Raw genomic sequence first — 25,236 nt, 5'->3', positions numbered from 1 at the left:
CCTGCGTCTCTGGGCTTGGGGTCTTGAATGGCTGAGGATAAAAATTACCCATGGGCTGGCAAAGCCAGTCCATCCCCATGAGGGGCCACCTTCCTCCACCCTGCTCCTCCCCAGGAAGCCTTTGGGCTTTCCTCTCCAAGCCTTAGATGCTCCCAGTAGGAATTTCAGAAGGATGTTGGGGGAGGAGAGCAATGGCTGGGACACACTCAAGAAGAGGAAGTTTCTTCCCACTAGGACTGGTGACAGGAGCATTAGCACATGTCGGCTGGCCCGTCTGTGTTTCTGTGAGTTCCCTAAAATCTCAGCTCTGTCTCTGTTCTTTCCCTGTCGACAAGAATAAAAAGCTTTGTGGGTGAAGTTGATTCTGGGAGAGGCCTCCTGGTCCAGAGTTGGTGAGTCAGGAAAGCACCGCAGCATTTTGTCTTGCTTAGGAGAAGAGGGTGAGGCAGAGCCCCTCCCTCCCTAGCCTCCTTCTTCTACTCCCTCCATCCTCCATTAGGGTGGAGAAGTATCTTTCATGCCCTGCTCTAACTTTCAGACTGTAGAAAGTCCAAGCCAGAGAGGCTGGAACAGAACATAAATGTTTCTCCCTTATCTGTCTTGAGTTTTTATGGGAGGAGCCCCTTCGCCTTTATTGAGCCTGTAACTTGGAAGTCCACTATAGGTGGTTTTTCTGTTGGCCATGATGGCTCGGGAGCGCCTCCCTCTGTCCACTCCCACGAACAGCACATTCACTGAGGTGTGTAGCCACAATGAGGGGTACTTTCTTTTTTTCTTTCTTTTTTCCTTTTTTTTTTTTTTTTTTTTTTTTGGAGAAGGAGTCTCGCTTTGTCCCCCAGGTGGCAGTGCAGTGGCACAGTCTCGGCTTGCCTCCCAGGTTCAAGCAATTCTCGTGCCTCAGCCTCCTGAGTAGCTGGGATTATAGGTGCCCACCATGACACCCGGCTAATTTTTGTATTTTTAGTAGAGACGGGGTTTCCCCATGTTGGCCAGGCTGGTCTCGAACTCCTGGTCTCAAGTGATCTGCCTGCCTCGGCCTCCCAAAATGTTGGGATTACAGGTGTGAGCCACGGCGCCCGGCTGAGGGGCACTTTGTAAGATAGAAAACAGTTGGGCCGGGCACGGTGGCTCATGCCTGTAATCCCAGCACTTTGGGAGGCCGAGGTGGGCGGATCATGAGGTCAAGAGACCGAGACCATCCTGGCTAACACGGTGAAACCCTGTCTCTACTAAAAATATGAAAAATTAGCCGGGCTTGATGGTGGGCGCCTGTAGTCCCAGCTGTCCAGGAGGCTGAGGCAGGAGAATGGCATGAACCCAGGAGGTGGAGCTTGCAGTGAGCTGAGATCGCGCCACTGCACTCTAGTCTGGGCGACAGAGCAAGACTCTGTCTCAAAAAAAGAAAAAAAAGAAAACAGTTAAAAGCTGTGTCTCCTAGAGTCAAGCCCTCTCTGCGTTCGGCTCTCTGAGCATAGACTCAGATCCCTCTGTCCTGCAGGGTCAGCATGTCAAGACTGGGCAGCTGGCTGCCATCAAGGTCACGGATGTCACGGAGGTAGGGAGTGGAGCTGGGCAGTGGGAGGGTTGGACCAGCGAGAAGGGAGTGTGGGGGGAGTCTCAGGGTTCAGCTCCTCCCATTTGCCTAGGACGAGGAGGAAGAGATCAAACAGGGGATCAACATGCTGAAAAAATACTCACCACTGCAACATTGCCATCTACTATGGAGCTTCATCAAGAAGAGTCCCCCGGGAAACGATGACCAGCTCTCGGTGAGAAACGCCCCCCTGCCTGCCCTCCCCCCAGTCCCTGTCTCCGGGCTGTTCACTAGGACTCAGTATCAGTGCCCAGCATCTCTCCTTGCCAGCTACCCTCCCTCTGGTCTACCCAGCCTCCCCTGTCCCTGGACCCAGAGGGGCCTCCTGCCTCAAGGATGGCCCTGCACTCCAGCCCCCATGAATTGCAGCACCTCGTCCTTTGAGTGTTTTGTAGGGAGGGGTCCTGGCGTTTGCCCCAACCCTTCCCCTAACCAGTATCTCACACTGTGCGATCGGCTGTTAATAAATAAATATAATCTTGGCAAAGGCTAGAGAGACTGTGGGGAGGCCGTCCATCAGTTTTCCTGCCTTTGAGCACAGCTCCTGGGAAAGCAACAGAACCAAAATATTTGTGGGAGATAACAGGGCCCAGATCCCTCCCAGCACCCCAGATGCTACAGTGCACCCAGCCCTTCTGTGTCATCATTCAAACCAGAGCCTGCTGCAGAGCTTGGGGCCTCCCCCAAATTCCTCCTGCCTGGCCCAGAACATTCCTAAGAGTCATTCATCTCCCTAGCCTGGGCACTGGTGCTGACATGTTTTCCCAGCCTTACCCTTTGTGATACTGAGCCCAGTCCCTGAGGATGGAGCAGCAGGGAGTGTGGCAATGGCTGTAGGGAGTTTCAGCGCTGACGCCAGGTCTCCCCTCCCAGCAGCCATTCAGATGACAAGCACTTACTAAGCACTTCTGTATACTCTGTATAGATGAGCACGAGCCATGGTCCTGGCCTCCAAGGCCCTTTGGCTTTTTGGGAACACACACACTCATGCACACAAAGAAAGGGAGAAAGGTGGCAGGGAGGTCTACCTCCCCGGTGTGTGTGGTGGAGATTGTGGCCGGCTAGAGGCATTAGTGGCCAGGCGCCCCCTTCTGGACCTATTGGGCACAGGTCCTCCCCTCCTCTCACTGTGCTCTGCTCTCCAAGGAGTAGGCACATGCAAATTACTTTTATTGCATATGCAAATATACGTGTCCATCCAACCTGTTCCTGCATTGGATGTGGCTTTTAGTGAAAACTTGGACAAGCATGCTGATTCCCAGGAAGACTGGTTGGAGCCATCTTCTCTGCCTCTGGGTCTCAGCTGCTCTCCCTGGGAGGTGCAGACCCAGAGCCCTCCTCATCTCCTGGCCTTGTTACTCTGTGCTGGAGGAGTTTCTCTCCGGGTCTTCCCAGGTTCCCTGTTGCAGCTGTCTAGGTAGACCCTACACACTCTTTCTGTCTCTAGCGGACCTGGAGAATCACTGATTCTTAGCCCCTTTTCTGCTTCTAAGTCAGGGACTGGCAAACTTTTTCTGTGAAGGGCCAGATGGTAAATATTTCAGGCTTTGCAGGTCATATTTGCTGTCCCAGCTGCTCAGTTCTGTTGTACCACGAAAGCAGCAATAGACAGTACGTAAATGAATGAGCGTGGCTATACCCCCAACGCCTTCACTGAGGTCACTCACGTTTCAATGTTTTTTCACTTTCACATGTCATAAAATACGATTCCTTTTTTTTTTCCCCGCAACCATTTAAAAATGTAAAAACCAGGCCAGATGCAATGGCTCAAGCCTGTAATCCCAGCACTTTGGGAGACTGAGGTGGGTGGATCACCTGAGGTCAGGAGTTCAAAACCAGCCTGGCCAACACGGTGAAACCCCGTCTCTACTGAAAATACAAAAATTATCCAGGCATGGTGGCGGGCACCTCTAATCCCCGCTACTTGGGAGGCTGAGGCAGGAGAATCGCTTGAACCTGGGAGGCGGAGGTTGCAGTAAGACCCTGTCTCAAAAAAAAAAAAATAAATAAAAACCATTCTTGACTTGCTGACCACACAGAAGCAGGCCTTGGGCCAGCCCCTGATCCAAAACAGAAGTTCTTTTTTTTTCAGAGACAGCGTCTCGCTCTGTTGCACAGGCTGGAGTGCAGTGGCATGATCTCGGCTCACTGCAACTTCTGCCTCCCGTGTTCAAGTGATTCTTCTGCCTCAGCATCCTGAGTAGCTGGGATTACAGGCGCCCACCACCACGCCAGGCTAATTTTTTGTATTTTTAGTAGAGATGGGGTTTCACCATGTTAGCCAGGATGGTCTCAAACTCCTGACCTCGTGATCCGCCTCCCTCGGCCTCCCAAAGTGCTAGTATTACAGGCATGAGCCACTGCGCCTGGCCCAAAGCAGTAGTTTTTTGTTCTTGTTTTTGTTTTTGAGACAGAGTCTCACTCTGCCACCCAGGCTGGAGTTCAGTGGCGCAATCTCAGCTCACTGCAAGCTCCGCCTCCTGGGTTCATGCCATCTTCCTGCTTCAGCCTCCCAAGTAGCTGGGACTACAGGCGCCTGCCACCACGCCCGGCTAATTTTGTTTTGTTTTTTTTTTTAGTAGAGACGGGGTTTCACCGTGTTAGCCAGGATGGTCTTGAACTCCTGACCTCATGATCCACCCGCCTCGGCCTCCCAAAGTGTTGGGATTACAGGCGTGAGCCACCGTGCCCAGCTGTGAAGCAGTAGTTCTTAACTGCTTTAGGGTTTGGAATCCCAGTGAGAATCTGATGAAAGTACTAGACCCTTCCTCAAGGAAAATGCATATACCTGCATCATTTTGTCTACAGTTTCAGGGATTCCTTGGACTCCTACCCTAAACCCAGCCCCACCCTGCCAGTTCTTTTCCATCTGTATTCCTTCTCCCCCCTCTCTCTCTTTCTCGCTCTTTTTTTATTTTTTTTCCTTTTTTTGAGACAGAGTCTTGCTCACCGTGTTGGCCAGGCTGGTCTTAAACTCCTGACCTCAGGTGATCCGCCTGCCTCAGCCTCCCAAAGTGCTGGGATTACAGGCATGAGCCACCGCACCCAGCCTTTTTTCCCTCTCTCTCTTGACTTCAGGAGATCCTGTGGCCTTTGCGAGGCTTCTGCGGCCCTTGCTGTCTAGCTCATACCAGTTCTAGCCCCAAGGTCTCTGGTCCTCCTCCAGGAGTTTAGTGGGGGATCAGGACAGGAGAGGAGGGGCTTGTCTGACTCATACTTTTCCTTTCGGTACCTTCCTGGGATCCTAGCTGGTGATGGGGTTCTGTGGTGCTGGTTCAGTGACTGACCTGGTAAAGAACATGAAAGGCAACGCCCTGAAGGAGAACTGTATCGCCTACATCTGCAGGGAGATCCTCAGGGTGAGTTCAAGGCCCCTCCCCTTGTCTTCTCCTCCTCTGCTACCCTGGCTGGAGCTTCTCCATGAGCAAAGATCCTCCCTGCACTGGGAGGAGACATCACTGCCCTCTTTAGGGAGCAGCAGGCCTGATGCGGGTGGGATGTGGAAGCAGGGTCCCCACCTTGAGAAGTCTCAGGCTGTTGGATGAGACAAGCTCCTCTGTTTCCAAGCTCTGCCGCTTCTCCACCTGTAACCCTGCAACTGCTGGGAATTCACCTGCAGCCACCTCTCTGAGGAAGCTCTCCAGGACAGCTCAGCTTGCTTGGGCTCCTGGTGGAGAGGATCTGCTCCTTCAGCCCAGCCCTGTCCAGACTGATTGCTCCTTGTCCCCTCAACTCACTCTCCACTTACTCTTTCCCACCCCGTCCAACAGCATGGCTAATTTTCCCTGCTCTCCTGTCCCAGGGTCGGGCGCATCTCCATGCCCACGAGGTGATCCGTCGAGACATCAAGGGGCAGAATGTGCTGCTGACAGAGAATGCTGTGGTCAAGCTAGGTGTGCCGGCTCCTTCTGAGGCTGATGGGGCCCTTTCACCTCCAGAACAGAGAATGAGGGGCCCCCTTTTCCCCTCTGGTGGCTCAGGCCCAACTCCCTCCCTACTGGGGAGGCTCACTCCCTCCCCTTTCCCCTGTCCCCCTGGAATGCCCTGCCTCCTGCTGAAAATCCCTCGGGAAGCTCTTCACCTGTCACCTGTTACGGGCCAGGTGCTCTGCAGGTTGCTCTGGGGAGATGGGATCTGACGACCCTCCTGCCTGGGCTAATGTCCGTGATCCTTTCACCTGGGTTTTCTCTAAGATGCAGGAAGATGGAATCGGGTTCTTCAGGGTGTTGTTGGGGTAAAGGAGGGTGCTGGGGTGTCTGGGTCGGGCCAGGACCACAGCTGGCTCAGGCGAGTCCTGTGTGTGCATGCAGGGATGTGAGGCAAGGAAGCAGAGGTGACTCCCCATGCTGACCCCTCCCTCTGTGTCTTCACAGTGGATTTTGGGGTGAGTGCTCAGCTGGACCGCACCGTGGGCAGCCGGAACACTTTCACTGGGACTCCCTACTGGATGGCTCTAGAGGTCATCGCCTGTGATGAGAACCCTGATGCCACCTACGATTACAGGGTATGGAGTGGAAAGTTGGGAGCATGGGGGCTGCCAAGGGCAGGAAGCAATATGGGGACCGTGGGGCCTGAGCAGGCTGGGGAACAGAGGAAGGTCGGATGATGTTAGCAGTGAGGGGCTGGGGAACATCTTATGGCAAGGCAAGTGTGGGTGGGAAGATGGGATGGGTTGGAGGGCACTGCTGCAGGAAGGGGTGTGGCCCAGGAAGGCTCCTGAGAGGCCAGGATGGTGGGTGAAGAGAGGTTGCACGGCAGAGTTGTCAGGAATATTCACTTGTTCCTTCTCTCCCGTCTATAGAGTGACATTTGGTCTCTAGGAATCACAGCCATCGAGATGGCAGAGGGAGCCCCCCATAAGTTCTGAGTCTGCCGGGAGTAGGAGGGGAGGGAAGGGAAGGGCCCAGAGAGCGGCTGTAGGGAGGAGGTGGTCCTGTAGCTCCGAGGAAGCTAGTCCTGTAGCTCCCAGTGCAGTGAAAGGGACTGAGGGCATCTCTTCTGTGTCCAGCTCTGTGTGACATGAACCCCATGCGAGCCCTCTTCCTCATTCCTTGGAACCCTCCGCCCAGGCTCAAGTCCAAGAAGTGGTAGGTCTCTGAGAGTGTGGGCTCTGGGAAGGAAGGTCCCTGGACAGGGCCATCCCCACCTTCATGCCCTCTGTGCTCAGGCTTGGATCTCACCAGAGAAGAGATTTTGGGGGGCAGAGGGTGGTGACTGGTGTTGGGATATGAAGACAGGAGGGATGTCAAGGTGGCTTGTAGATGAGTGATCCACCCTCTTCCTCTTGCACCCATCCCTTCTGAGGGGACCCTCCCAGTGTGAGCCACCACTGTTTCCCGGTCTGAGAAGTTCATTGACTTCATTGACACATGTCTCATCGAGACTTACCTGAGCCGCCCACCCACGGAGCAGCTACTGAAGTTTCCCTTCATCCGGGACCAGCGCACGGAGCGGCAGGTCCGCACACGGCTTAAGAACCACATTGACCGATCCCGGAAGAAGTGGGGTGAGAAAGGTCAGTGGGCAGGCTGGAGGGGGCAGGTACTAGGGGACAGTCCAGCCTGGCTCCTCTCTGCCAGCCCTGCTCGCTCCTGGCTCCCCTTCCTGCTCCCCTCCTTGGCCCCAGCTCTCCCTGTCCAAGGAGATGGTTCTCAAACTTGGCAACCCCCGAGGGGTTTTCCCCTTTCCCTCCCAATGTGAGTCAGCCTTCCAAAGGAGGACCGGCCTTTCACATCCTTACAAAAACTCCATGCTAATAACGTGTGTGCGAGCACAAGCACAGGCTCTGTCACACCTCACCTGCCCTGGGACCCAGTCCTGGTCCCTGTCCAGGCCCACACCTGAGACCCACTGTCCTCCCATTGCCCCCAGGAAGTGGGGGGGCCCCTCATGCTTGCCCACCCAGACAGACCTTCTGGTTCTCCCCACGCGAGGTTTCCCTGGCTCTGGGGCACTGGGTGAGTTAACTGCAGTGGTCTCCCCCTGCAGAGGAGACAGAATATGAGCACAGCGGCAGCGAGGAGGAAGATGACGGCCATGGAGAGGAAGGAGAGCCCAGGTAGGCCTGGCAGGCGGAGTGGGGGTTGGGGGGGGTCATCACTGAGTGGGGGGTCTACAGTGGTGCTTGGCTTTGGGGACTCTCGGCCTGGGGGTGGTGGGCACAGAGAGGTAGAGACTCCTAGAAACCAAATTCCTGAGTGCTAAGAAGTGGAACGAATGACTGAATAAGAGCTGGGGAGAGAGCAATTCCGGGGTGAATGTGGGGCGCAGCAGTAACAGGAAAGGAGGACAGCACTGAAGACTGGGCAGAAGGGGACGGTAAGTCTCCTGGCCACCTGGGAATGGCCAGAGGCAGAGGCCTTGATCCAGTTAAAGCACCCACTCAGGCGGGCCCATGGGGTTGAGAGTGGGAACCAATAGGGTTGTGACCCCAGCGCTTCTTTGTGCCACCCCTGCCCAGCTCCATCATGAACGTGCCTGGAGAGTCGACTCTACGCCAGGAATTTCTCCGGCTCCAGCAGGAAAATAAGAGCAACTCAGAGGCTTTAAAACAGCAGCAGCAGCAGCGAGACCCCGAGGCACACATCAAACACCTGCTGCACCAGCGGCAGCGGCGCATAGAGGAGCAGGAGAAGCGGCGCTGGGTGGAGGAGGTGGGCTGTCTCTGAAGGGCGCAGGCCTGGCGCGGCCTCCTGCTGACCTGGCCCTGGGTCCGTTAGGGCCTCGGAGAGCAGGTTTTAAAATGCCTTAAATGAATGGCATTTCTGTTGAAACAGTTACATGGTTTCAAATTTCATGATGAGCTGGACTTAAAAAAAAAATGTAATCCCATCACTTTGGGAGGCTGAGGTGGGTAGATCACCTGAGGTCAGGAGTTTGAGACCAGCCTGGCCAACATGGTGAAACCCCATCTCTACCAATAGTACAAAAATTAGCCAGGCGTGGTGGCACATGCCTGTAATTCCAGCTACTCTGGAGGCTGAGGCAGGAGAATTGCTTGAACCCGGGAGGCGGAGGCTGCAGTGAGCAGAGATCACACCACTGCACTCCAGCCTGGGTGACAGAGCGAGACTCCGTCTCTAATAATAATAATAATAAGCAATAACCCCCAGCACCCACACTGTCCACCTGCTACCCCCAAAGCAGGTCCTCTCATTGTTGAACAAAAAATAACTTGCAAGAAAACCTGCTACAGAAGAGCCTTGTGCAGTTTTGAAAATATAGGCCAGGCGTGGTGGCTCACGCCTAGGAGGCCGAGGGGGGTGGGGGTGGGGCAGATCGTGAGGTCAGGAGTTCGAGACCAGCCTGTCTAATATGGTGAAACCCCATCTCTACTAAAAATACAAAAAATTAGCCGGGCGTGGTGGTGCACGCGCCTGTAGTTCCAGCTACTCAGGAGGCTGAGGCAGGAGAATCGCTTGAACCTGGGAGGTGGATGTTGTAGTGAGCCGAGATCGCGCCACTGCACTCCAGCCTGGGGAACAGAGCAAAACTCCGTCTCAAAAAAATAAAAAAAATAAAATAAATATAGCGTTCAGATAGCATAGTAGCAAAGTCCTATCTTATTTTTTGTTTGAGATGGAGTTTTGCTCTTGTTGCCCAGGCTGGCGAGTACAATGGTGTGCTCTAGGCTCACTGCAAAATCTCCGTCTCCCGGGTTTAAGTGATTCTCCTGCCTCAGCCTCCTGAGGAGCTGGGATGACAGGAATGCGCCACCACGCCCGGCTAATTTTGTATTTTTTCAGTAGAGACGGGGTATCTGCATGTTGCTCAGGCTGGTCTCGAACTCCCGACCTCAGGTGATCCACCTGCCTTGGCCTCCCAAAGTGCTGGGATTACAGGCGTGAGCCACCGCACCCAGCCACAAAGTCCTATCTAACAAGGTGTTGCCTGGAGAAGGCGTGCTGGCAACTTCATTGCAGAAGTAGGCACAAGTTCCCTCAAGTGTAAGGGCCCCTCAGGGCTTGTGCTTTTGTTGGTGGTGGTGGGGGTGGTGGTAGACTTTGTGGAGGCCACCACAGAAATACCGTGAAAGTCAAGTACCACCTGGGCATCGGCACTTGTCAAGGAGTGGGCCAGGTCCTTCGTTTCTGTGTTTTCTGTGAACGGGCACCTGGTGCCCTCTTGTGGCCAAAGGCTATCACTACGACCCACTCTATATGGACTTCAGGTAAAGGTGGATTTTAGGCTAGGAGTGCCGGGGAGGCTTGTTTTGAGTTCGGCTTTTGTTTGTTGTTTGGTGGGGTGTGGGGAGTGGAAGGTGTTGTCTAGCTAAGCCCACCCCACAGGCAGCAGTCAGTCTCACAACCTCTCTCATCACAGCTACCGGCTGTTCACCCGAGCCCAGCCCCGCGAGCCCTCGGGTGGGGATGGGTATAGTTGCAGAAACAAGCAGAAGCCGGTCTCTCTTACCACCCTCCGTGGTGAGCAAGGAGAGCTCCGCTCCCTGTCCATGGAGGGGCAGTGCTGACACGATGTCCGGTATGGTTCTTAACACCACCTGGCTCTCCCCACAGCAACAGCGGCGGGAGCGGGAGCAGCGGAAGCTGCAGGAGAAGGAGCAGCAGCGGCAGCTGGAGGACACGCAGGCTCTGTGGCGGGAGGAGGAGTGGCGGCAGGCCGAGCGCGAGCAGGTAGAGCGCCGCACCCACATCCCTGCCCTCCCGCCCTCCCTCTCCTGCTGCCTGCCGCCCCAGCTCCCCATGCCCTTCCCCCTTCTCTCCCCTACCCCCAGGTTCCTCCTGTCTTTTCTAGCTTCACTCTTTCTCTCCATTTTCTCCCACCCTTCAACCCCAACCCTGGCCCCCTCCCTCCTCCTTCCCTGCCTCATTCCCATCTCTTTACCCCATCCCTGACTCTCCCCGGCCGCTTCCTCATCCCCCCTCATTCCCTGTGCCCTCTTCTTCCCCATCTGTGCCGCACGGCCCCCCTGGCGCTCATGCCATCCCCTCCCCTACCTCTCTCTTACTCTTCCCCTGCACCCCCTCATCCTCCTTCTGCGGATCCCTTCCTCCTCCAACTCGCTGCTGCTGCCCTCCTCTGCCTCTTCCTCCTTCCCTGCCCTCTGCCCGCCACCCCATACCCCGCCCCCCAGGAATATATTCGTCACAGGCTAGAGGAGGAGCAGCAACAGCTCGAGATCCTTCAGCAACAGCTGCTCCAGCAACAAGCCCTGCTGCTGGTAACGGGTCCCTCAGCGTCCTCTGGGAAGATGCTTTTCAGAGCTTCTTTGCTGGAACGGGATGGGAACACTTCAAGGGAAGGGATTCACCCAGGACATCAAGGGAATACATCTCCTCTCTAGGCAGTTGGAGAAAAGAGAGCGCATGCCTGCTCTAACTCCCAGGGCCACACCCTGCTGAGCCCTGTCTCCCTACCCTTGGGCCCAGGAATACAAGCGGAAGCAGCTGGAGGAGCAGCGGCAGTCAGAGCATCTCCAGAGGCAGCTGCAGCAGGAGCATGCCTACCTCAAGTCCCTGCAGCAGCAGCAACAGCAGCAGCAGCTTCAGAAACAGCAGCAGCAGCTCCTGCCTGGGGACAGGAAGCCCCTGTACCATTATGGTCGGGGCATGAATCCCGCTGACAAACCAGCCTGGGCCCGAGAGGTACTCACTGCCTCCTTTGCCTCCTGAGACTGCAGTCCCACTGCCTGAGGCCTGGAGAGCCACAACAAGTAGTTGTTCACAGTAGCAGGCACCGAGCAGGGGAAAGGAGCACACAGCACAGAGCAGGGGAAAGGAGCACACAGCACAGAGCAGGGGAAAGGAGCACACAGCACAGAGCAGGGGAAAGGAGCACACAGCACAGAGCAGGGGAAAGGAGCACACAGCACAGAGCAGGGGAAAGGAGCACACAGCACAGAGCAGGGGAAAGGAGCACACAGCACAGAGCATAGGGCGGAAGTGGTTAGGGCAGGTGGGACCCTCAGTTTTGAGAACAGGGCGGCAAGAGCTGGCCTGCTTGACATCCCTTTACATCACAGGTAGAAGAGAGAACAAGGATGAACAAGCAGCAGAACTCTCCCTTGGCCAAGAGCAAGCCAGGCAGCATGGGGCCTGAGCCCCCATCCCCCAGGCCTCCCCCAGGCTCCCAGGACCCCTTTCCCAGACTCCTCCTATGCAGAGGCCAGTGGAGCCCCAGGAGGGACCGCACAAGGTGAGTCTCTCCCCACTCCTGTCTTAATGCAGACACATTAGGAGCTTTGCTCAGAGCACAGGTACACACACACAGACACACACACACCCCTACACCTGCTCAGCCCTGAGCCAGGATTACAGAGCACAGGCTTTGTGGACAGAGACACTCACCTGCTTCTTGCTGCCTGTGTCTGTCCTGACTTAGCTGTCTTCAGGCTCAAGGAACCCCTTGTCCTTCAATGGAGGAAGGGGCAACTAAAGTCCCTTCCCACCCCAGACCCCGATTCGCAGGTGGGGACGTGCCATGGAGCAGGCAGCCCACCCTCCCTGGTCTGTCCCTGCAGAGCCTGGTGGCACACCGGGTCCCACTGAAGCCATATGGAGCACCTGTACCCCGATCCCAGTCCCTGCAGGACCAGCCCACCCGAAACCTGGTTGCCTTCCTAGCCTCCCATGACCCCGATCCTGCCATCCCCGCACCCACTGCCACGCCCAGTGCCTGAGGAGCTGTCAACGGCCAGAATGCAGACCCCACCTCTGAAGGACCTGGCCCCAGCCCGAACCCCCCAGCCTGGGTCCGCCCAGATAACGAGGCCCCACCCAAGGTAAGGACAGCCCTGCGGGCCCAGGGAAAATTAGAGAACTAGTCGTGAGGAGAAGGAGGGCAGTGAAGGGGTGGGCCACATGGAGGAAGAGTGTAGGGCGGGAATCGAGAGAAAGCTAGGGTGCTGCCCTGCCGGGGTCAGCCATCCAGCTGAGGAGGCAACATGGAGGGGTGGCATCTATCCCCGTGGGGAGCGTGGGAACGGAGAAATGCCCAGGTTGTTTCAGGGGTGCTAAGGGGCAGACTTTGCGAGTTAGAACATCAGCTCCACCATCTCCCAGCTTCATAACCCTGGACGGATTCACTAACTCCCCTGAACCTCAGTTTTCTCATCCATCAAAGTGGGGGAGCTCATCTCTCAGAGGTGAGGCTTAAACGTCTGTGAGGTGCCCATCGCAGCGCCAGCTCACAGCACGTGGACTTCTCTCCACAGGTGCCTCAGAGGACCTCATCTATCGCCACTGCCCTTAACACCAGTGGGGCCAGAGGATCCCGGCCAGCCCAGGCAGTCCATGCCAGGTAATGCCTGGGTAGGGCAATGCCTGGGTGAGGTCTGAGGGCAGCCTAGGGAGTAGGGGGGCACAGGGACTTTACCAGCCTACCCACCTAGGGGTGGGCAAGCCCCAGCCCCATCACCTCAGCCCCCCCTCCACCCCCTCGGCACCCCTGTGCTCCCTTCACAGACCTCACAGCAACTCTGCCTGGCAAATCTATCTGCAAAGGCGGGCAGAGCGGGGCACCCCAAAGCCTCCAGGGCCCCCTGCTCAGCCCCCTGGCCCGCCCAATGCCTCTGGGTAATAGAGTTGTCCCCCGACTCACTCCCCCCTCTCACTTGTGCCACCTGCTTCCCTGGCGATGGCTCCCTCTGCAGTGCAGCTCACACCCCAGAGAGGGGAGCACCCTGCCTCCCTGAGCCTGACTCTGTCCCCCCAACAGTAACCCCGACCTCAGGAGGAGCGACCCTGGCTGGGAACGCTCGGACAGCACCCTTCCAGCCTCTCACGGGCACCTCCCCCAGGCTGGCTCACTGGAGCGGAACCGCGAGGGAGGTATGTGAGCCAGGGCTGGGCAGCCTGCTCTGGGCCTGGAGGCTTATCAGGATGGACCCTGCCTTTGGTAGCTTTGGACTGGGACACCCACAGGGACAGGGAGGACCTGCGTGGGTATGGAACTTGGGGCTGAATTCTGGGGCTCAGGGCCAAGGGGTCAGCCCAGGTGTGGGCTTGAGGCCATCCCTTGTCCAGGCATCAGTGACCTCCTTCCACCCTGCTGTCCAGCCTCCTCCAAAGTGGACAGCTCCCCAGTGCTCTCCCCTGAGAATAAAGCCAAGCCCGGTGACCACCGCCCACAGCCAGGCCGGCCCACAGTGCGTCGCCTGGTGGCAGCATGGCCTGCCTCATCCTGGTTTGGGGCTTAGCCCCAGGGAGCTGGGTGTCAGGGGTGGTGTCTCCGCTGATCTACTGAGAAGGGCTGTGGGGATGGAGGGACTGGTGCTTCTCATGGTACTAACCTTTTCTAACCTCTCTCTTACCTCTCTCCTGGCTCTTTCTTCCCCTGCGGCCCCTCCCAGAGCTATAAGCGAGCAATTGGTGAGGTTAGTGAGATGGGCCTGCTTGTGGGAGCCCCTCCTGTCACCCTGCTGGGGTGTCCCGGCACCCTTTGTCTACCTCCACCCAGGCCCACCTTCTCCCTGCCCCTCACGTGACTCCTCCCTGCAGGACTTCGTGTTGCTGAAAGAGCAGACCCTGGACAAGGCCCCTCGGCCTCCCAAGAAGGCCATGGACTACTCATCGTCCAGCGAGGAGGTGGAAAGCAGTGAGGAGGACGAGGAGGAAGGCGAAGGCGGGCCATCAGAGGGGAGCAGAGACACCCCTGGGGGCCGGTATGGCATCGGGAGTGGGGCCCTCACACTCCAAGGCACAGGGAGGGAGGGGAAGTGGCAGTGGGGGAGAGGTGGGGCTTTGGGGCAAGTCTGAGGGAGAGTGGCTGAGGATCCTTCCAAAGCTGGAACAACACAGTTCTCTCTATAGATGGGAAAGGGAGACCCAGACTTTCTCAAGGTGGTCCCACCAGCCCCAGAGAAGGGGCCACAGCCAGGTCTTTGCCCACTGAGTCTGAGTTATGCCGCTTCCCAACCACACTGTCACAAAGGCAAGCATAGAATCCACACCCAGACTCAGGCCTGGAAACGCTGTGGTCGGTGAAGGGAAAGGCAGCAGTTTGAGTTCTTCAAAAATCAGGACTCTGACCCACCCCTTCTCTTCCCAAATCTCCTCTCCCAAGATCATGAGATCTCTCTTACCCATGGCTTGCTCAGTCCACTGCCAGCGGCTGGGCTGTGCAAACCAAGGGAGACCTGACCTCAGTAGTGCTGAGATTTTACCTATTGTCTTCCTGCTAGTAGACAAATAAGCCACCAACTTGAAGTCCCAGGGGATAAGCCTATTTTCCTCACTCTACTACTTAGCTACAGTTGGAAAGTTCTGAAGTCAGAGGCAGCTGTGCTTCCTTGGCTAGAGCCAGAGTGTGGTCCTCTGACTGAGGTGATACTGCCCTCCTCCCAAAGCCATCCCCTTTGCTGGGGAGTGGAAGTTATAGCAACACAGATGCAGGCCCAGACCATTCTGAAGAAACCTCATGTGGCCCAGCAATGCTGTAACTTGATGGTCCTGGCCCGCAGCAAAAAAAGGCACCAACAGATTCCTCCAGGGAAACTCTCAGTGCCTTCTAACAGGTGCCATTGGCCCCTTCTCCAGAGTGGGCACTCTGAATGGCCAAGAACAGCCTTCTCAGCTTTTTGCACCTCCAGCTGTTATAGGATGGCTCAGCCATAACCAAGTTCTTTAGGATTGCTTTGTCTTCCTCAAGGAGCAGCCACACTTCAAGTATTCAGCCATCTCAATGGGTCTGATTCATGAGCCTCACAGCTTGTGAATTGACAGCACTCAATGCCAAGACCCAGGGCTCTCCCTTCTTCCTCACCTCTTCAGAGCTCTCTCTCCCCTTTTCTCAGTCACTGGAGAGAAGGTTGGTGTCACGGCTGAGTCCTCCCCAGCTTCAGAATTATCAAAATCATAGAATGGAGCAATAAATGCCTTTTAACAAAATTGCCTCCCAATAAGCCTTTTTGAAAGCTTAAAAGGTTGTGTTAAGGTGAGACATTCCTCTTTAGACCTTTGCCCCACTCTCCCCACCCCCAGAGGAGTGGAGTTGAGCATGGACACCCAGCTGATGGTGGGACTTCGGCAGCCTACCGGTAGTACCCTGCATTGCGTGGCTGGCAAGGTCCAGGCAGTCCACCCCTAAACCAAAGGAGTCGCAGAGCCCTACTGCAGTGAGGAGCCTCTGTCAACTGATATGCACCAGGCACCAGCAAGAGAGGAGGGAACCAGAGGACTCAGAAGGGGACAGGCTAGGATGAGCTCTGAATTCTGATGATAAGTGGAAAATTTGAAATCTTGGGTACCAGGAAAGCCCATGTCTGAAGTGCTGGCAGGAACATGAGCTGCTGCAGTGTTTTTCTCTCTATTGATGCCTCCAAGTTACTATTCTCAGCATTTGGGATCTGCTTTTTGGAATACTCAGGTTTCAATTTTTGAAGTGAATTCAAATAATTGCCAAAATGCAGACACTAAAACAAGCCAGACAGTGCTGGTTGGGCCTGGGCTATTGTCCCTCCCAAGGGGACGAGGGCTTTCTGTTGACTGTCAGCCATACCAAGTCACCTCACCAAATTTTCATGAGTTTCTTTTTTGGCTCTGGGGCAAAGTGGTGCGCTCCTTGAGGTCAGCGGTCGTATCTCCCACTCATGGGCACCAAGTAGGAGCTCAAGGAGTTTAGGGTTTGGGATTTCAGTGGAATGGGAGTGTCAGAGGAAGACGTGGTGGCCTGATCGGAGTTCCTCCCACACCTGGCTGAGACTTTTTGGTTTTTCAGGAAGCAAAGGGGACAGGGGCATGAAAGGAGACACAGGGGTCATGGGGCCTCCTGGAGCCCAGGGGAGTAAAGGTGACTCCGGGAGGCCAGGTCCACCAGGTAAGAGGGCGTGTGGTCACATCCACTGACGTCTAGGTATTTCCTTTTTTTTTCTGGCTGGCTGAGCCAAAGGGAAAACAAATTCCTAAAAGTTCTTTTTCATCTTAGGTTTGGCTGGTTTTCCTGGAGCTAAAGGAGATCAAAGTAAGAGCTACAGGAATCTGGGCGGCATCCCAGCTACCACTGTTCCTGGCAGAGTGAAGTTGGGGACCTGACTCCACCATCTTTTGCTTCATTGTAGTGTTCACCCAGAGCACCTGGGATTTCTTTAAAACCTGGCCCTGGCTAAGAGGAACAGAGCAGCCAGCGGGGGGCAGGCCTCGCTGATGTTTCTCTCTAGACTTCACCCCACTTTGCCACCCATGGCGTGGAGTTAGACAGTCACACCCAGAGCTCCTAGTAAGTCCATAAGTCCCAGACCTTGCAGATGGAAAAGATTAGTAAGTTGCTGAGAATAATTTTCCTCCTACTAAGAGGGCTAGCTCATGGCTTCTAAAGAGAGGCGTTAAAGCTGCCAAGAGGACTGTAAGGTGTTAAGAGGTACATGTCTCACTGCTGAGAAGAGAAGCACCAGGGGTGGGGGTAGCCAGGCCCTCTGCCAACCACCACAGCCTGGCAGTCACTACTTTCCTTTCAGGACAACCTGGACTGCAGGGTGTTCCAAGCCCTCCTGGTGCAGTGGGACACCCAGGTGCTAACGGCAAGCCTGGCAGTGCTGGGTCCCCTGGGCTAACAGGTGAGGTCCTGGGTCCCATGGCGGGCACAGGGAGTGATGTGTGAAAAGCCTAGTCCAGCCCTTATTCCCTCTGTGGTGTTTGTTGTCCAGGATGTCCAGGGAGCCCCGGGAGTCCAGGAGCCGTGGGCCTGAAAGGAAGCAAAGGGGACACAGGTAACAGAGGGTGTGCTGGGTGAGTAGGTGGGCTTGCTGGGTGGCAGGATGGATGGGGAGAAAAACTGCCTCCTGTTAGGCCCACGGAGGAGGCAGAGGGTCTTCTGTGCCTTGGCCTCTGAGGTTCCTGGTTATGGAGGGCAGTTGCCCCGCCAGGACCTCTTAAGCCCAAGTGCCTAGGGCTGTTCTTTCTCTTCTCAGGGCTCATGAAAGGCCTTGAATGCCATGACCAAACCTCCAGCATCAGGGAGGCGAGCAAAGCACCTGGCCCATACCATCTCGCTGCTCTGCCTCCCAGCTGTATGTTTCTGCTCTCTCCTGCTGACCCTTCATTGGGACCCCCAGGAGGGGGTCCAGGAGCCTGGATTCAGGCTGGAGGGTCCAGAAAACTCTTCTTCCACATTTTCCTAGGGGGGCAGCCTGGGAGCACTGACCCACACTAGCCAAACTCACAAAGACTAGTTTATACCATAATGCCAACCGAGTCTAGGTTATATACCATCATGTCTATTTAGTCTAGATCGTAAACCATTGTACCAATATAGTCTACTTTATAAGCCAGTTTGGTCCAGTTGCAGTGTGCTCACTTGGTCTAGAAAGTCCAGACCACTGTCACAATGCATAAGACCAATTCCTGCCTTCCCGCTCTCAGACGTGCAGGGTAGTGAAGTGAACAGAGAGACTGTTGCCAGATGGTGTGGGCACACTCTGATTGGGTATTTCTATGGAGAACTGTTGCACACATTGGAAAGCCAGGAGCAGGCAGGAGGGGCTATGGGGAGGGCAGGGTTGTGACGTAAAGCTGCATGTCTGCCAAGGACATCTGTAGACAGTCTGTCTCCACCCCTGTCCTCTGCCTGAGAAGGTCATGCTTGTGTCAGACAACCTGGATGCCCTCACCCCTGCGCTGTGCTAGAGACCCACACTGGGACCTGGTCCTCCACAGTTCTAATCAATTGATTGATTCATTCATCACCACCTCCTGGCAAACCTTGGACTAAGGGCCTGAGCTTTTGGGTTTTTTTTGAAAGCTGTCGGGAGCCATGGCAAGAGCAGCTTTTACACCCTCTCTGTCCTTGTAATCTGTCCAGCCCCAGAGCAATTGTGTTTTTTATGGATGGTGTGTTGGTTTGGGAGGTTCCCTGCTACCTGATCCCATGTGGATGCCACCTGAAGGCCACCAGCAGGGTCTCACCATGGGAAAGGTTCCATCTGGGTATAGTTGTCAGATGTTCCCGACTTGTTCACTGCCCATTCTGATCTTACAATTCCATCTCCTGTGGTCCCCATGTGACTGTGAGACCTGATGCTCTCTTGCCCCTGAACCTTCTGTGTGGTTTCATGGAGATGACTGCTTTCATCTCGGTTGTAAATGGTAGTCACCCTCTGCCTCCACCCCCACTGCCAGACTAACGGTTCTCGACTAACCAAGAGTATTGGAGGTAAAACATGATTTTACCCACAGGAGCATTGTGCTCACTCCCCAAGCCCCAAGCCTGTGTCTTCCACAGTCTGAGGGTAGGGAATCCTGCCCTGCCCTTTGCATCCTGGGAGGATTTGCAGAACAAAAGCAGCTCCTGCTAATGAGCATCTTCTTGACACCCAGTGGGACAAGCACTCTTCGTAGCGCAACTTTACGGTCAAACAGCCATTAAGAGATGCAGCCAGGTTCAAATCTAGGCCCGTACAAGACAAAGCTTGGGGTCTTATTAGTACAGTCTATCATGAGGTCTCCCTCCCCAGCCCCACCATCAGGGTGTGCTGATGAGTGACACCTCCTCCCTTCATCCCAGTTCAGAAAGGATTGGAGCAGACGGTAGCAGCTTGCACCTAGCCTCCAAGTTGGCATGGTATTTAGGAAAGTTTCCCCAGATGGGCAAGACAGCAATGGCTCCCTCTCTACAAAACATAAAAAAATCAGCTGTGCATGGTGGCATTTACCTGTAGTCTCAGCTACTCAGGAGGCTGAAGGAGGAGGAGGAGGAGGAGGATCACTTGAGCCAAAGAATTTGAGGCTGCAATGAGCTATGATTGCACCACTGCACTCCGGCCTGAGCAAGAGTGAGACCCCATCAAAAAGAAAGAAGAAAGAAAGAAATTTTAGCTATTTTGAAATAATGTTTGTTTAGAAATAAGGAAGGACTCCACTTCAGCTTGTAATCATGACATTTCTCTTTTTACTGTTTACACCTCATGAAATAACGTTAGAAGCAGCCAAAACATTGAAACTCCAAAACATTAATCTGATTGGAAATTCTTTATCTCAATGGCCTTTATGTCTAATCTATAACAATGTGAATTTTCCATGCCCTTTTATTTTCCTCTTGGGGCAAAACTGAAGTGCAAATAACTCAAAATCCATTTTCTCATCTGTATTTGAAGATGTTTTACTTTAAATATAAGCCAAAAAGATCATCCATAATAGCAGTTGAGCCCTATATCATGAATATAATTTCTCAGTTAATTCCATTCCTCATATCTAAGTACTGAGATAGTCCAATAATTTATTAAATTCTACTAAGTCAAATCACTAAATTGTCATTTATAAAACTCTTCCTCATTTTTCTCTAAGTTTCTTAGCTCTGCAGAAGTGTACACATACCCCAATTTTGAGTCCCTTATCCTTCATCTCATTTCTTACCACAAGGTTGATTTGTCAGTTATTTAGCTCAATCCTAAATTTGCCAGGTTGCACCTAGCCTCCAAGTTGGCATGGTATTTAGGAAAGTTTCCCCAGACTGGGCAAGACAGCAATGGCCCCCTCTCTATAAAACATAAAAATAGCTGTGCATGGTGGCATGTACCTGTAGTCTCAGCTACTCGGGAGGCTGAAGGAGGAGGAGGAGGAGGAGGATCACTTGAGCCAAAGAATTTGAGGCTGAAATGAGCTATGATTGCACCACTGCACTCCGGCCTGAGCAGCAGAGTGAGACCCTATCAGAAAGAAGAAAGAAAGAGAGAGAGAGACAGGAAGGGAGGGAGGGAGGAAGGAAGGAAGAAGAGGAGAGAAAGAAAGAAAAGAAAAGGAAAGAAAGAAAGAAAAAGAAAGAACAAAAAAGAAAAGAAAAGAAAGAGAAAGTTTTCTTAATGTATTGGGAATTTCTCCATTTCACTCAGAATCAGGAGATCTGAGCCTCAACTTGAACTTACCCCTGACTAGCTGGGTGACCACAGGCTCAGCTACTTGACTTTGCTGAGCCTGTTTCTTTTTCTGTGGTGTGCAAGCAGTGTAGAAGAACACCAGGTCCCTGACAGTTTCACAGCAGTCTGAGTTTGAAATAGGCAGCTTCCCTGGGAGCTGGAACAATTGAAGACTTTAGTCAGAACACCAGCTCAACACTAAACAACTGGAAGGCCTATGTTTTCTAACTTAACACACGTTTCTTGGGAGAATATTATTTCTGTAAAAACTTTGCAAGTAAGTATTTGGAGCCCTTTCAGCTTGATAAGCCTGTGATACTGGAGGAAAGCCAGTTTGCTTATGGTTAAGAAGAAAAATCCAGCACTTATTTGCTCTCCAGTGTAGTTTTACAACATGCAGCTCTAGAACCTATTTTTTAGCCATTTCTCCCTCTACTCTGCAGGAACTGATCCTATCAGGTTGCTGCCCTGATTTATAGTGAGGTAATTACTAGTTCCTCCATCGATTAGTCCATGAACAACCACTCAGCCAGTGTTCTCTCAGAGTCCAGCGAGGCTTGGAGAGAAATCACACAAACCTCAATTCTAATTTCCAATACCCGTTAAATACATATCAGAAGGCATTTCATCAAGGTCCAATCTCTGCCATATAAACTTTGGGTCTGGGAGGGTTCAGACACGAGAGGGGCTGTGAGCTCCTATGGAGACAAGGAAGGCTGCTTGTAGGAGGTGGGCTGTGAGCTGGTCCCTCAAGAATGAGTGAGAGTTGTTTAGGGCAGTGCTACTCAAAATGTGGTCCTGAGACTTGCAGAATTAGCATCACCTGGGAACTTGTTAGTACTGTGGATTCTTGGATTCCCACTCCACTCCCACTAAATCAGTGACTGTGGTGGGACCTAGCAAGTTGTTTACTAACAAGATGCACCCAGATGATTCTGATGTATACTCTAGTTTGACTACTCCTCTTTTAGGGGGAAGAAGTGGCCTCAGGGAGGCTGGAGGTGTCTTGGGAACCAAGTGCATAGACCAAGCGAAACTCCAGAGAGGAGTGAGCCTAGTACTAGTGGAACAAAGGTGCCTTCAGGGAACACTGGGAGGCTGGGCCTGGGTGACAGCCCCGACTTCCCCCATTCACTCCTATATGACCTTGAATAACTCACCTAGCATCTCTGAGTGTGTACTTTCTCCTCTGTAAAGGAGGGAAATCACACTGCCCTGGAGAGTGGCTGAAAGATCAAACAAGGTAATGGACGTAAAGCCCCTGGCACAGTGCCTGGCACGATGCAGGCAGCAGAAGATGCTGAGTCCCCTGGAGGTGAGGAGCTAGGAAGGGAGAATGTGGGAAATGAAGAGGGAGGGTCAGGCTTCGGGCCATGGACTTGGTGAACAGGGGCTTTCCTATGATTCCTGTCTTTGGAGGGCGTTTGCTGTTCAGGGCTTTAGGGGACAGTTGGAGGGTGCATCTCTTTGGGTGGTCACAATAAAGGGAGGTCACAGTGTTTTGAGGCCCCTTCTGCTTACCTGCATGTGAACAGTGTATGTCAAGATTGGTGGGGAGAAAGGCCACCATCTATATGTCTATGATGGTGATGAAGCAGGAACCAGTCCACATCCAGACTCTCGGCCCCTTCTCTCCGCATCCCAGAGGGTGCCATGTTGCAGAAATCTCTACTTGAAGAGCGTGTCCCTAGAGGCAGGGTTCAGGGACCCCACGACACTGTAACCTCCCCGGATGTGGACTGTTTCCTACTTCATCACCATCATAGACATATAGAATGTGATCTTTCGCCCAACCCATCTTGACATATGCTGTTCAGATGCAGGTAAGCAGAAGGGAAACATCTGTTGCTTCTCCTGGGCAATCTCAGCTAAGTCCTTCAGGTCAGTAGCAGACATTTGCTGGGTGCTAGCTGTGCAGCAATCCTGGTGCTCATGTGTGGACTCAACCTCAGTGTCTGAGGTGCTCCCCACCTGGAGGGGACACAGGACACTGTGGGTCCTGTGACATCATTTATTCAGCACTGGCCAGGCACTGGTCTCAGCACTTGACACACACGATTTCATTTCAGCCTCACAAATGCCTCAGAAGGCAACAAGGAGACTCAGAGAAGGAAACTGAGGCTCAGAGCAGGGACACCTGGCTCAAGGTCACAAAGTCGGTATAAGACAGAAGTGGACTCAAGTCCGGGCTGTCAGACTTTGGAACCACTTTGCTTTACCGCCTTGGGAGAAAGGATATCATGTCATGGGAGAGGGAGGGAAGGCTTCACAGGTGGTGACATCTGACATCTTTGCAGAGTTTACAAGCTAAATGTGAGTTCTCCAGGTGAACCAAAGGGGTGAGGCATTCTATTCAGAGGACAGGTGTGTGCACAAATGGCCCTGTGTAAGCTGGGGCCTGTCTGCCAGGGGCTGACCTCTAATGCACCTCCAGCGCTTACAAAAACCTATCCCAACCTCAGTTCTGTCCCTTTCCCTAACACGAGGAACAAAAGTAGCTGCCCTCTCAGAATCTTCTGGTGCTTCCTGCTTCTCTTGTTGCCCGGGTCTGCAGCGGCAGCTCCCAGCCCCTTGGCTCTCTGGCCCTCCGCCCCAGGCAGCGCCAAGCCTGGGGGTGGGATCTGAAATGCCCCTGGAGTCACAACTTCTCTTGCTCATTATTCCAAGAAGGGGCCCTGAAGAGGTCTGCCAGCCCTTTGCCTCTCCCTCCACTGACCAGCACACTGCAGGTGCTTGGGAAATCCAGGGATTGAAGTGAGTGGCAGGGCAGGGCAGGCAGAAACTTCCCCGAGGCCACCGCAAGGAGGAATGAGCTCCCTGCTTGGCCGGGGGCACAGATACTTATGACTCGCTGTTGGTGTTCCCCTTGTTACCCTCCAGTAACTGTTACTGATAGTCAATAATGAGCTTGCATTTTCCCAAGTTTGTGTAACTGCCTTGAGGAGTCCTATTTCTCTGAAATAAAATAAATATTGGCACTTAAAACCAAGAGGACATGATCTTGCTAAATGAACAAACCATTATCTCACAGTGACCCAGCAGGGTGCTGCGGACAGTCTTCCATGAAAGTTTACTGAAAAAAAGGATGAATGGATGGAAAGAAGGAAGAAAGGGGGATCTTTAACATTAACTATAGTAGGATCATCACCAATGATTGTAGTTATTATTTTTCCATTTTCTGGACATCAGACCCTTTAGCCACATGAATCTTTAGCCACTGGAGGCCACAATGAAATAAACCAACAAATACTTGTAGAGCATCTACTATGGGTGAGGACCCCCGAAGTTCCTGGTGCCCACTGAGCCCCCTTCACAGTCTTGGCAATAAAGATAACTTTATTTACCAAATATCTCCCAGTTCTCTTCCAATATAAATGCAACAGCAGGGAATGGGATTGGATTTAGATGCCAGGTCAGGTTACTGATGGGCAGGGAAGGCTAGCGGTGCATCCGGGGCCTGCCTAATCCAGGCTTTCATCCAGTACTTTGCTGTTTCATTCCCAACACACCTGTTCTCATCCATCTGCAGACTGTCTCTTTTTACGATCTGCTGAAGAGGCTTTAAACAATCGTGGAGAACCAATGTACCTTTCCATCTGCATTAATCAGACAAAAGGTAGAGGTTGTCTAAGATTAAAAATGTCTAATATCTAAGTTTTATTATCTCCTCCCCCCCTTTTTTGTTTTGATCTTAGGACTTCAAGGACAGCAAGGAAGAAAAGGAGAATCAGGAGTTCCAGGTAAAGGGCTGGCTGCATTTTCATCCCTCAGAGTGATGACGGGGAAGGCCTGCCCGTTCAGAGAGCAGGTCTTGTTGACTTTGAACGCACAGCTGTGACCTTCTCCCAAAGTGGAGGTTAAGACTCCAGGGCTGTGTTTCTCAAGCCTCAGATTTCTCTGCTGCAAAACCTGGGAACAACAGGAACTCAGCATCCTGAGGGGTGTAGAGTGTGGGGCAGGGGCTGAGGATGGCAAAGGGGAAAAATGTCAGGAGAGCTGGGGGTGCAGGCGGAGGCTCCAGGCTGTGCAGCTGCCATGGAGCTGTGCCCATTCTGCTCCATCCACGGCTGCTGCTTCCCCACCTCAGCTGTGGCCCATTTGCCTCTTCTTCTTGGCCCCCAAGCCTCTCCTGTCTGCCTCCCACTGCCTGTTGCTGGGCTTTCTTATTCTTAGCCTCACCTCCAGAGCCTGTGCTTCAGTTGGGTACTGAGCTGGCACCAGCTGCAGGGTGTTTCTAGGCCTCTCAACAGCCCTGCCCCTGTGAGTGCAAAAGTGAGATTTTTCAGACACATTCTTGAGCAACTTTTCTTCCTCATAAGCTAGATATTCTATTACCATTTTGTGTTTTGTTTTATTTTTTTTTCAATTTTTTTAGAGACAAAGTCTCTGTGTCATCCAGGCCCGAGTGCAGTGGTGCCAGGATAGCTCACTGCAGACTTGGCCTCCCAAAGCATTGGGATTACAGGAGGAAGCCACTGTACCTGGTCTCTGTTACTATTTCAGTTCACTAAAGGACACATCGAGGCTTAGAAACATTCCAGCAAATTCTCCTAGCATGGCTAGAACTTCCACATAACTATGTAATTCCAGAAGGATGAAAAATCTGTGGAATACCACCAGCTATTTCAGCCTGCCTATTCTCAACAGCATTTACCTAAGAGTTGAGAGATCAGTGCAGCCCCTGTATGGACCACAGACGGGCTGAAATTCAGATAGCCCAGCCATGGGGGAGGTCTGGCAGTTAAGGGTAACTCATTTATTAAACAGCAAGGCCCTTGGGTCTCTCTTGGGAAGGCAAAGCAGGGCACCTGACCAGGGCAGTGTCTGTCCTTCCAGG

The 25,236-nt window shown here is 53.4% G+C and overlaps 2 protein-coding genes across 2 annotated transcripts in view; both read left to right on the top strand.

Annotated features, from left to right (window-relative positions):
• LOC112131573 (misshapen-like kinase 1) overlaps positions 1–14,019 on the top strand; it is a 38,091-nt gene extending 24,072 nt beyond the window's left edge. Inside the window, 18 exon segments of the mRNA XM_063718673.1 lie at positions 1,499–1,555; positions 1,647–1,769; positions 4,843–4,953; positions 5,397–5,487; positions 5,968–6,098; positions 6,396–6,450; positions 6,603–6,697; positions 6,944–7,109; positions 7,583–7,652; positions 8,055–8,247; positions 10,111–10,227; positions 10,984–11,199; positions 11,577–11,658; positions 11,661–11,749; positions 12,075–12,335; positions 12,768–12,853; positions 13,271–13,383; positions 13,612–14,019. Coding sequence (XP_063574743.1) covers positions 1,499–1,555; positions 1,647–1,769; positions 4,843–4,953; positions 5,397–5,487; positions 5,968–6,098; positions 6,396–6,450; positions 6,603–6,697; positions 6,944–7,109; positions 7,583–7,652; positions 8,055–8,247; positions 10,111–10,227; positions 10,984–11,199; positions 11,577–11,658; positions 11,661–11,749; positions 12,075–12,335; positions 12,768–12,853; positions 13,271–13,383; positions 13,612–13,751 — 2,196 coding nt within the window. The 3' untranslated portion in view covers positions 13,752–14,019.
• On the top strand, positions 13,813–24,690 carry LOC100437426 (collagen alpha-1(XXIII) chain). Its single transcript, XM_063718672.1, has 10 exons — positions 13,813–13,836; positions 14,053–14,216; positions 14,901–15,068; positions 15,535–15,590; positions 16,271–16,369; positions 16,908–17,105; positions 17,196–17,258; positions 21,371–21,473; positions 21,597–21,714; positions 24,095–24,690. The coding sequence occupies exons 1-10, from the start codon at positions 13,813–13,815 to the stop codon at positions 24,173–24,175; spliced, it is 1,074 nt and encodes a 357-aa protein (XP_063574742.1). The 3' UTR covers positions 24,176–24,690.
• Positions 24,691–25,236: the final 546 nt, after the last annotated feature.

This window comes from Pongo abelii, chromosome 19 (genome assembly GCF_028885655.2).
Source record: "Pongo abelii isolate AG06213 chromosome 19, NHGRI_mPonAbe1-v2.0_pri, whole genome shotgun sequence".
Lineage (NCBI taxonomy): Eukaryota > Metazoa > Chordata > Mammalia > Primates > Hominidae > Pongo > Pongo abelii.
The sequence above is the reverse complement of the archived record's forward strand: the minus strand, read 5'-3'. Positions and strand labels throughout refer to the sequence as shown.

Bases quoted from the DNA above. Each gene is read 5' to 3' on its own strand.
- LOC100437426 (XM_063718672.1), top strand. From the start codon at position 13,813: ATGGAGGGACTGGTGCTTCTCATG. The intron at 15,591-16,270 runs GTAGTACCCTGC...TTGGTTTTTCAG, and splicing joins GGGACTTCGGCAGCCTACCG to GAAGCAAAGGGGACAGGGGC. The intron at 16,370-16,907 runs GTAAGAGGGCGT...TAAGGTGTTAAG, and splicing joins CGGGAGGCCAGGTCCACCAG to AGGTACATGTCTCACTGCTG.